At 29.2% G+C, this 12,397-nt stretch overlaps 2 protein-coding genes across 2 annotated transcripts in view; one reads left to right on the forward strand and one right to left on the reverse strand.

The window, feature by feature from the left end:
• Positions 1–589: 589 nt before the first annotated feature.
• TfIIFalpha (transcription factor IIFalpha) lies at positions 590–3,487 on the reverse strand. The gene is made up of 3 exons (XM_072529128.1): positions 2,934–3,487; positions 1,895–2,125; positions 590–1,649 (listed from the first exon to the last, which is right to left on the reverse strand). Exons 1-3 carry the CDS (start codon positions 3,298–3,300, stop codon positions 715–717), a joined length of 1,533 nt encoding a protein of 510 aa, XP_072385229.1. The 5' UTR covers positions 3,301–3,487; the 3' UTR covers positions 590–714.
• A 299-nt stretch (positions 3,488–3,786) lies between these two features.
• LOC140439299 (WD repeat-containing protein 26) overlaps positions 3,787–12,397 on the forward strand; it is a 29,460-nt gene continuing 20,849 nt past the window's right edge. The window contains exons 1-3 of the mRNA XM_072529127.1: positions 3,787–4,506; positions 8,428–8,584; positions 10,929–11,113. Of these exons, the coding sequence (XP_072385228.1) occupies positions 4,346–4,506; positions 8,428–8,584; positions 10,929–11,113 (503 nt within the window). The 5' untranslated portion in view covers positions 3,787–4,345. The remainder of the gene's footprint in view (positions 4,507–8,427; positions 8,585–10,928; positions 11,114–12,397) is intronic.

Raw genomic sequence — 12,397 nt, forward strand, 5'->3', positions numbered from 1 at the left:
ATAGATCGTCCACACAATGCGTTTGGCGTATGTTATTTTATAAGTGCTTGTAATCCTCTATATGCACCCTGCATAACGTTTGCTCCATCGTAACCCTGTCCTCTACATTAAGATAAACCAATTCCGTAGGTATTTTGAAACAGTATTCAAAATAAGAGTTTTTGCCCTTCTGTACGACAGTCAGCTACTGACATGAATCCTAAAAAGACTGACCCCCTTTCATTAAAACATCGGCAATTCAATTATAATAGCACCTTTAATTTACCTAAATGTTCATACCTACACTATCTGAGGTCTATCTGGTATTGTTAAATTAAAATGCCCTGCTTGTCAAGGGCATAATGGGTTTTTAGTATTTTTATTAGGAATAAGCCACAATTTTTCTTTAAAATAAGTTTATTTTGATATTTCAATTTCACTTTGGAATTTTGAGAACAATTTCTGAAGTGGAAATTGAAACATGTAAAAATAAACTTATTTTAAAGTAAAAATGTGGATTATTCAGAACAATATTAAGTATAATCCCTGTTAAACCATTTTTCTCAAATAATATAATTAATCATTCTTGCCTTGTGGGAATGATCTCCAATTAAAAAAAAAACCTTTCAGTAAACACACCAATTTTATTTATCTTTCATGAATTTTGTATAAGTTAACAAAATTACAAACAGTTCCTATACCACTATTAGAGTAATGCATTATATTTACACTTTTCTAAGACTTTATAGATAAATACATTTTACCTTTTAAAGTTTGCTTTACTGGATTAATCTTTTTCAAAATCTGAGTCATAATGTTGACCAACTGTTCACTAGATAAACCAGTCTTTTTAGATTTAAACTTCTGCAACAATTCTGTTGTTGTCATTGGTTTCCTCATTAGGTATTTCCTAACGGCATCCTCTGTAATGCCTGATTCACTTGAGCCAGGTATGAAATTAGGAAGATCCATTTTGACTTTTTTAGGACTAGGTCCCGCCAAAGCGTCATTAATAAGTTTTCTCTTATTATCGGTAGGAGTAGCTGACCGTGAACTGTTCTCACTACTAAGTTCCTTTTCTTCTTTTTTTACTTTTTTCTCTTCCTTCTTATTTTTCTTTGATTCATCATCTGAAGTGCTATCTGAACTAAAATCATTATCATCGTTTTTAGTTTCTTTTTTTTCTTTTTTCGCATCTTTTTTGGTCTTCTTCTTTTTTTTCTTTTTGTCCTTTTCGTCAACATCATCTTTCTTTTCTCCTTCTTTGTCTTTTTCTTCATCTTCATTGCTTTGTTCCTTTTCAGATTTCTCACTATCCTCATCTGATTCTTCGTCAGAATTTAACAACTTTCTAAGAGCCTTTTCTTCTGCAACACCATCCAAGTTTATATTCTCAGGCTCACTATCACTACTATCACTTATATAATCAAGCTCTCTGCCTTCTCCATCTCCATCATCAGAATCTTCAAATGCTTCGGCATCTGTATCTCGTTTTTTGTTCTTCTTTGGAACTACCTTCTTAGCTTTTTTCTTTTTATCTGTTTCTTCGGAATCCTCTTTCTCCTCTTCAGCAGAGGATTCATCATCAGAACTGTCCATCCATTCATCCATCTCAGATATTTTGAGTTCCTTTTCTTTTTTGGATGTAGATTTCTTGCTTTTCTCTTCACCTAAAAGTATGAAAATATAGCATTATAACATTTTTAATTTTTGATTAACAAGTATAAAAAAGCATTAGATCAATTAATTGGAATCCAATTTCGAAATGCCAAATACATATTGTAATTTTAATAATTATTTATTATTTAGTATTACTTCAAAATATTGCAAAATAATTATTATATAATCAAATTTCAAATTGGAAATATGAAGTCAAGAGCACATTTACATAATAAAATTACAAAACTGGTTATACCTTCATCCAATTCAGTTTCCTCTTCTCCTTTTAGTCTTTTTCTCAACATCAAAGAAAAATAGTTCAAGTGTTTGTTCCTTTTACTAAATTCCATTTCAGCTTCTTCAGCTGATAAAGCTTTATACCTCTGGATAGGTTGAAATTTATACCATTCTTGTAGAGGAAATGCTTCAATTGCTCCATCTTCTGCATGTGTAAATACATAATATGCTGTATTATTTGAAACCCCACCTAATATAATAAAACAGATTACTTTAAGTTGCTGAAAAAATATAAAACGGTTAGGTAAAACATTTACCACCAACTACAATACATAAAGTAAAAAATAGTTGTCCACATCTTCACAATTTGTATTGTATTAATAAGGTGGGATCATACAATAATCAGAAATTTTCTATGACATATTTTAACAGCAATTAATTTTTACGGTGAACTGAGTAAGTAATTTAAGGGTAGTCAATTCCCATTTTTCTATGTTATTGAAGTGTTTAAATTATAAAATTAGAGTTTGAGGTTAGAAATTTTATTCTACCTGTTAGGTAGCAATAAGTGACAAAGATAAAAGTGTATCATATGATAGCTGTATGCTAAGATTTCATTTTACTGATAAATGATTTGGCTTAACTGCAAGTAAAATTCAGGCAGTTGTACTGAAAAATGCATTAATATTTTCTGTATGGAATGCTGATACGCATTTAAAAAACTCCAACCTGTAAAATAAACATCTTGAAAGAAAAAATCTCAGAAATGAAAGTCAGTGATCCAGTCATCCAGTGAAAATCAATTAGATGGTACTTCAGAGCTTAATGTGAAATAGTAACCCTCAAATAAATAAAAAGATGCTTAGCAAAAATGTCAATTAATAATGTAAATTATAAGTCTATAAGTTGGGAAAAGCAAACCAAGATTACTAAAAGTAATTTTCTCAGATAAAACTCTGGTAAATGCAGGCATAAAATAATAAAATAATTTAAAAGACGCCAAAATTGACATATGAGTTGATTACTAGACAACTATTTTTAACTTACACTATACTCACCTTCTCTAATCCCTTTAAACTTTTTGACAGTGCTTCCATATGACTTTAAAATCCATGGTTGATCTTCTGCCTTGTATTTCCTAGCCACTATACCTAGTTTTTTACGTCTAGCTTCCTCTTTAGCTTCTCTACCAAATTCCGAACCGGCCCCAAATTTTGGAACTTCTTCATCTACTCCTTTAAACTCTTTCATATTATTTTCTCTTTCCATACTAACTTTGGTCCATTTTTCAAAATCCACATCTAAGGTTCCATTGAATCGCATTACGTGATATCTTTTTTGTACATTTTTTGGAACTCTTATAGAAAACTCTTGGACATTAACTGTTGGAGATTGTCCAGGGATTGAGCCTTTTGTATTTTGCATGTTTTAAATACCAAAAATGGAAATATATTTTAAAATTTTATGTAAATTAATTAAGCTTCATTTAATGTCTCACTGTTATATTATCTTCAGTACTTTGATATTTAACATAAAATAATTCTATTTACAAAACCTGCTGTTGTGAGTGTGAGTATTAAGAAAATTTATTGTTATATGACATAGACAATTTATTCTTTTGACATGATTGTCAACTGATGTCATGTGTCATGTTAAGTGTTTGATGTCATCTATATGTGACGAACTATTAAAAAAAATTTAAATTTGAGACTTTAAGGAAACTACAGTTTGAATATATTTATAATAAATAAATAACGAATCGTAGGACAAATATTTCCAATTTATATTTGTAAAACAATGACAAGCTATACCTCACCATAACTATAATATAGTGTGAAATTGCCTAGGTTACTGTTATGAAAAATAGACTAATTGTCAATAACTTTCCAGCTTAGTTGCCGATGTGAAAAAATTTCTGCAAAAATACTTAATACGCATTGCAGTAGATTCGAGTAGAAAGTTAAGAGTGATAAAATGTTTCCAACATTACACGAAACCAATTTTCAGTCGTCCAACGCAGCAAAAATAATTACGCGTGCGTAAAATAACTTTCCTTTGTTGTCCTCTTTCGTTTCTGTTTTCGTTTCTCGTTCGAGGTCAAATTTGCCAGCTGTTCGTAGACATTTCAGCTGATGTTTGTTTTTGGGTGGTACATTTTGATGTGACATACATTTTATCGAACGTGCTGCTATAAACAATTTGCAATTACTATAAATATATTAGAATGTTTCTTAAATAAAGCTAATAAATTCGTTTTCCGTTTTGTCAAGTAATAAATCTCACTAATGACGTAATAGATGTTTTTGTTAAGACAAAGAGCTTAATATATTTTTGTTTAAAAGATAATAGAAATCTGGAAAGCGAGGAGGTAAAGCGAATTTCAAAAATAAGTCTGGATAGTGATTCATCCGGGGACGACGGTGGTGAACCGCCTCGTAAAAAAACCCGAAGGACTACAAAAAACGAGACAATGCAATCAAGTAACGGGTTGGTACAAAATGGGGCACCGTCTTGTAGTAACGGGGCTGCTGAAAACGGTCACGCCGATGGTGAAAATGGATTTTTCCTCAACCAGACGAACCAAGAAATTGTGAGACTGATTGGGCAATATCTTAAAAATGAAGGATTGACGTAAGTTAATGACCCCTAAAATCAATTATAATACTTAGTAAGATATATTTTTTTAATTATAGGAATTGTATATTTTTTTCGTTTTAAAAATAGCTTTGTTATTTTCAAATGAAGTTGCACATATGCAAGTCATTGCAGTTTTAAGACACCATTGTTTTTTTCTTTTTCCATAACCTATTTATTGAAACCTCACAAAAACTTTTATTTTTAATAAAAATACCTAATATTTCTTTATTTTATTGACGTGATGTTTACTATAATCATATAAAAGAAACAATGCAGAAATTTGTATTAAACTGAAAACATAAACAATAAAATATAAGTAATTTAGGAAAAACACTATAGATAAGTAAACTAAAAGAAAAATAAAATATATCCAATAAATTATGAGAAAAAAGTATGAACAAAAAGAAAATGTAAAACATAAAAAAATATATCATTGCAGAAATATGTTAGGAAAAATAAAAATTAAACTGAATAAATAGGCATAAAATAAAACAATAGATATTTATTAAAAAACAATTTAGATGATACATCTACACAGTGAAGCATGATGGAACCAGAAAACAAATACTATAATTGGCTATAACAATAAATAAATCAACAGAGAACCAGAAAGATTATTGATTTAATGGTAAAAATATAAAGAAGAAAGACTTAACTTAATAGCAATAATTTGAAATATGTGTAGTATGGGAAGTAGTATGAACCCAATTTGTCTTCGGGATATGAGAAGGAAATGTCTAATATATTAAATTTACTTTATGTTCTTTGCCTGCTGTCTCAGTCTATGTGACTGAGCTAAAAAGCGAAATAAAAGAAAAGATGAAATTGTGGAAAGAATACCTTCAAGACAAAATGCACAAAAAAAATATGAAAGATAAATAATACAGAGAATAAAAAGCTAAATAAATAGTCAACAATGAGAAAACGAAAACTAGGACAAGTTCAGAGAAAAAATGGAAGAAACCAGTAAAGAAAATGTAAAATTGTTATATAGAAAAAGAACGAAAAAATGCCAAACAACAAAGAAATAAAACAAATAATGACCAAATGCCGAACAATATTAACCAATGATTATTATATAATGGAAAGATGGAGAGGAGTTTTAAACAACTGTTGAACAGGGAGCAAGTAAAAGCATAGGAAAATAAAAACCACATAAACTGTGGATCAGAGGAAACAGAAGCTATACAGGAAGAAGAACTAGAGGAAGCAATAAAGACTGAAAGAATGGTCAAATGCAATAATTTTACCAGTACACAAGGGAAACACAAGAGACTGTCAGAACTATAAAGGTATACCCCTATTAAAACTATATGATATAATAATAGAAAGAACATACAGGATAGAAATACTACATAAACTAGAGGACATACAAAGTATATTCAGGAAAGGACATAACACAAAGACCATATTATATTCACTATGTAACAGGAATAGAGAAGGTCTTAAAGAAAAATAAAGACATATATGTAAGTTTTATAGACATGGAAAAAGCATTTGATTCAATCAAAAGGAAAACTATATGGGAGAGCCTGAAAAAGAAACAAGTAAGTGAAGACCTGATAGAAGTAACTAAAAGTATATATTATGAAAACAATAAACACAATAAGAACACAAAATATGCAATCACAACCATTTGAAAAAACACAAGGAGTTAGATAAGGAGATAGTTTAAGCCCAATACTTTTTATAATGTAATAAATGAGATAGTGAATGTAAGAAAACCTTTAAAAAATACTGTATAGGATGGAATAGAATGGATAGAATTCAAGCAGCAGAGTAAAATACTTAGAAGAACAATAGGGGCAAGAAGGACTGGCAGACTCAAAAATGAAATAAGAAACAGACTTAAAATTAAACCTTTACTTGACACAATAAAGGAGAAAAATTAGCATGGTGTTCAGTCATATAACACAAATGGATAGTAACAGGCCAGTGAAAAGAGTGGGGGAAGCTAAACCAGTAGGGAAAAACAGAAGAGGCAGACCAATAAAAGAGTGGAACAGCGACTTAGCAGAAATATTTCAAAATAAGGGTAAATCTTGGCAAGAAGCAACAGAAATGGCAGAGAAGAATGGAGAAAATTTATCAAAAGCTAGAATCACCTCACTCAACAACTAACGGTAAAAGAGTGAGGATTATGTATGTAAAAAAATCCTTAGGCTATTAAAATGAGCACCTTGAATACAACCCACGGTAATAAGAGATGGTTAAAACATAGTACTTATTCTGATACATTCCTTGTATATTGTAATAACAAGAAATAGTAGACCAATCTGCCTTACTAAGCAGCTGTGACATTATTATTAGATAAAGTTTGTAAGAAGTTTTGAAGAAGGATACATTATAAAGCAAAACATGGTGCTGATGTATTAATCTGTTAAGTTAGTATAAGATAAGTTAAGAGGAAAAATGTAATGTTCAATGATGGACATTGACCAGTTTATAATACATATTATAAAACACCAAAAGATGACCCATTAGACTAAGAAAAGAATTTAAAAAAAAATGTTAATGTCTAAAAATATTGAGAAATGGCAAAGAAAAAATATAATAATTGGAATATGATAAAATAAAAAAAGGGGATGAAGTGGTGAAAAAAAAAAAGGTTAAGCTGCAATTAAGAATTGGAAAGATTGGGCAAACCAGAAAAGTTATTGATTTGGAACTAACTGCAAAAAAAAAGAAACAAAAACAGAATGTGATAACATAAAAATTAATCATATTAATAAAAGGAAGCAGGAGAAGGGATTTTGAATAAAACACAAATCAAGATATTTACAGGCAAAACATAGCTGTGGTTTTTTAATTCTAACTTTTAGCCTCAGTTTTAACCTTAAATGTTTTAAGTAGATAAATTCACATTTGAGAATACTTGACAATGGATTGAAAAGTATATTTAGCAATAACATATATATGAGCAAATCCCCATTATTTCTAATTTCATAGACGCCTTATTACTTAGACTTATTATGACTTCTAAATAATTTTTGAAGTTGTTTTCAATAAATATATATTAAATCAGTATATTAGAATGTCCTCTGGCTATTTGTTAAATTAATTAATAGTTTATAGGACAATGAATTTTTAATTTCACTAAAAAAACATGGAATTTACTGCATGTATTTTAAAGATAAGTTACATTTCCCTACATAACTTTTTCAGCATTCAACAGACTGTTCTTAAATTTTTACTGAAGTTGCTTTTTATAGAGATGAATGCAACCTATAAGTATGGTAGGTGTGCGACTAAGGATAACAGACTTCTAATAAAACTAATAAGTTTAGCTAACATTTTATCAATTTCAAAATTTTTAAGTTTTGAAATAAATTTTTCAGTGTTTATGATAAAAAAATACAAACAGCATTTTATTCTTTGTTGAAAAACAGAAACATCTATGGCTTGTAGAAGTCTATGCCATCAAAAATAAACCCTAGGTAACATTGTTTTTGTTGCAGCCTTATTCATGACTACTTTTGTTAATTACATTTTTTTGAAGTACACTATGCATATCAATATGCACACTTTCGAAACTTAGCCTGATCATTAGTATTTGTGTTACACAACAATATCCTGAAAAGCTTAATCATATACTTGAACAATGAAAAAAATATTTATTTTTTATAATTTATTTTGTACATTATAATTCAGCAAATCGAGCATTTTTTGTCAGTAAATTGATGCATTTTTTCTACAGCATTCAGCATTTCGTTAAATTTTATCACGTGTGATTTTCTCTCATTTTTAAGTAATAAAACCTGTTTAAAAAGTGAGACTTTGTTTAAAAAATTTAAAAGTTTTTTTTAATGAAAAATAATGGGGATTTGCCAATATACAAAGACAAATATAAAATAACTTAGTTTCTCAATCTTTTGTAATGTTTAATAAATGTATATGCTATATTTATCTTTACAGTAAAACATCTGATTCACTTATGGACGAGTCAGGCTGTCGCCTTGATCATCCAGCAGCTGCGAAATTCCGTCAGCATGTCATGGATGGAGACTGGTCAAAGGCTGATCATGACCTTCAAGAATTACGTCCCCTTTTGGGACAAGATGCCAATATTATGGTATGTATTTAAAAAAATGATATACCAGCTTTTATTATTAAGTAAGACAGAACGCCTCAAAAATGCCCAATTTTTTGTGGACTTATCCAAAAAAGTGAAAAAACCTTAAATTTTAATGTTTTCTTTGCTGGAAACTAGTAAAAGTGCCCAAAAAATACAAAATGGTTCATTTCTTTGCCGATAGAGTTAATCTCTAAATTCTTGGGCATTACCTTTATTCAAGCACAATGCAAAACTTTCAATAAATCTTTGTTTACACCCACTGCACTCCATTATAGCTTTCTTTGGTGACAATCAAACAAGAAACGGGTTGAAAATGCTATTCCCCACCAATATCTCAACCACAATTGCCAAATTTAGATTTTTGCAAAAATATTGCAAATCTATAGTACACTTGAATGGAAAATATATCATTATTTTCATATGAAATTGTCTTTTATCATCTACACGGCAACGCAGCCGTAAGGAAATTTCTTTAAGGAAATGTCGGTTATGTCCGTTTTAATATTGCACATTACACAAATATATGTCCACAGAGCATATTACATTGATTCCATGAGAATCCAAAGATTTTATACCTAACAGTTAAAAGTATGTCTGGGAATCCCACATTAAAATAATATATGTATACCATTTTTCAAAGTAAAAACGTTGCACGTCACAATTTATATAAAGTGGAATCACTTATATTTAAAATTTCCAGAACGTCAACCTTAGAGTTAAAATTTTCCTAACACAGCTAATAATACGAAACCCATACGGAACTGCTCGATCTTTCATAGGTGTCAACATGGTATAATAATCAGAAAAATGTAATCATCATTATATTGGGAATTTTAGAATTATATTGATTAAATAACCAAAAACATTTGTTATTATTAATAATAATATTTTATGAAATACCTCTTTAAGTCTAATATTCCACAAAATAATAATTTTAATTAAATAGGTTTGACAATTGTACGCAACTGATTCGGGAATACTTCAAATTTTAATGACAATTCAGCGTGTGGCAAAATTGTTTAAAGTGTTGCCGCTCTTTTAGAGTAAGAATTTTGTTTGTTTTGATTTCTTACACAATTTGATCATAATGTATATATTAATAAATTGTATTTATAAATACATATTAAATTTAGATTAATAGCTTTAAAAACTAATTATTGTTGTGTATTATGATGCCATGCCAAAACAACTAAATAGTCTGTAGAAAGCTGATAAGCTTTCATATAAGATAGATTATTTTGAACAAGAAATAATGGCGGGACGTTTTTACTATTAATGCTCTAAAAGAGGTAAGTTTAAAATTTAGAATATTTAATTTTGTATTAAAATGTTTTCTTATGTATTTTAGTGTGTTGCAGTAGTCTTAAAACTAAGTGAATTTACTGTTAATATAACAGTTTGACAAATAGTTGATATTTTAAAAATTCCTCACTTACTAACTATTCTGATGTTTTGGCAACGCTGTGGGGTTCTGACTCACAATTTGTATTATTTGAAAAATTTCATATTTTTCTTTACATTTTATTATTAAGAGTGTAAAACAATGATAATAAACCTATCCTAACTTAACCAATCCTAATCCTAGTAAAAAAGTAGTAATTTTCTGTTAAAACAATATAACCCAACCTAACTTAAAATCAGACTAAGAAGCTCACGATTTTTATTTGAAAAATTTCATATTTTTTTTTTTTACTTTTATTATTAAAAATGTAACCCAATGATAATAAACCTAACCTAACATAACCAAACCTGACCAAATATATCCTAACCCTGGTAAAAAAGCAGGAATTTTCTGTTAAAAGTAGGTAAGAATAATATGTTATATACTTAATTAAAAATCAAAATTTTTATTTGTTATAAAAAATCATATTTTGTGATTCCGAAAATCCGTGTGAAATCCGAAAAAGTTTGTAGTTCAGAAGCAGTAGGAGCTTTCAACACAGCTTTAAAATGGGCTGAAGAAAACGAATTTGATAGCCATTTGAAGTTATGTTTCTCCGTCGGCTTAGAGATCGAACTTTCGAAATAAAGTGCGAAAATTATAAACATAAGAGCATTACAGACTCTTTCAATAAAAATTAACTAATGTTTTATTTGAATTCACTGTATTCCTTACATCGTTGTAATTTGAAATATTTGTTTTTTTTTCTTTATACTATAATTTAAAAATCGATTAAAGAAACTAAGGTTAAACATATGTTTTATTACCATTAGATATGGCATACTATAAGCCGGATGCCTCGATAATCCTCAAAGGGTTTTACCCTCGTTTTACTCATTTGACATAAATTACCTATAATACATGTTTTTAAATTGATCAATTTCATCTAATTAATTTCAGGAAATGAAGTTTTTGATACTTGAGCAGAAGTATCTAGAATTTTTAGAAGACGGGCGAGTTTTGGATGCGTTGCATGTGCTAAGAAATGAATTAACACCACTGCAGCACAATACTGCAAGGGTTCATCAGCTATCCAGCTTTATGATGTGTTCCAGTACCGAGGAGTTGCTTGAACGCACAAATTGGTAAGCAAATATTAATTTTATTCTGTGTGGTTGCAGCGGTATTTATTCAAACAAACTATATATAAAAATACTACAAAATACCGTGTTTAGGCTGCGAAGGTTGCTATATTGGACAGACAAGCCAATGGTTAAAACAACGTATTACCCAGCACAAAAGTGACTGCCATAAAGGTAAAAACACATGCGCTGTTGTCGAACACATCATCAACACAGGTCACAAGTTTGACTATACTAAGAAATCCTACAAACAGTAACTATTTATAAAAATAGGCAGTTTCTCGGAATGTGTTGTATTACCAACATAAAAATGTAATAAATTAAAAAGCAGATACGAATCAGTTAAGCAGCATCTACAGAAATATTTTGCAATCCATTTAATTTAAAATTAATTTACCATGTACCTGATACGTTATTTTATATATCCAAATGCAAATAAACTCGTCTATCCCACTATACACTTTTTGTTGTTTTATGTGTATTTTAACTTATTTTAAAATTGTCAGTCTAATTGTAAAAGTGTAGTACAAATGTTTGTCTTGTTTTTTTTTTGTGAACAGTTCTACCTCAGTGAGTAATTATTTATGCAATTTAAATGTTCAGATAGATTTCCGCTGTCAGATAAATGAAAATCACTAAGTTCTCGGGAAGAACCGCGTTGAGAATTTATTGCTCGAGGTTTCGGCACCCATTTTGGAGCTATTTTCAAGATGGATACGATTCCGTTCGAGTTCCCGGTCTCAATCTGCCTACTCCCCTCACTCGTGACGTACCAGTATCGTGTTCTGTACCTCTAAATACAAGAACCGTCAAACGACACTTTTCAATCTGCCTACTCCTCAGTATCGAGTAACTGAGTCACAGTGTCATATATATATATATATATATATATATATATATATATATATATATATATATATATATATATATATATATTGTTATGATTGTTTATTTTGAGTTCAAACTTAGTTTATTGAGCCAATAAAAAAAATTATAACTTATCTGTTATCAAAAGTAAAATAATCCTTATATTACCTGTGTTCGATGGATTCAAAAGATTTTCTAGTTGTCTTTTATCGGGAGAGAAGAAAGGATAATAATACAAATATATTATATTACAAAGATTTACGTTTCTTTATTTTATATGAACGAATAAAACAATTATTAAATTCTGTCGTTATCTTATCAATCAGCATACAAGAAAATAAATCAAATTATTATGATAATAAGATTATAAAGCTACATACATTTATATTACGTGAAAAACCAATTTTACTTAAAATTTTC

The sequence above is a fragment of the Diabrotica undecimpunctata genome, chromosome 4, assembly GCF_040954645.1.
Source record: "Diabrotica undecimpunctata isolate CICGRU chromosome 4, icDiaUnde3, whole genome shotgun sequence".
Lineage (NCBI taxonomy): Eukaryota > Metazoa > Arthropoda > Insecta > Coleoptera > Chrysomelidae > Diabrotica > Diabrotica undecimpunctata.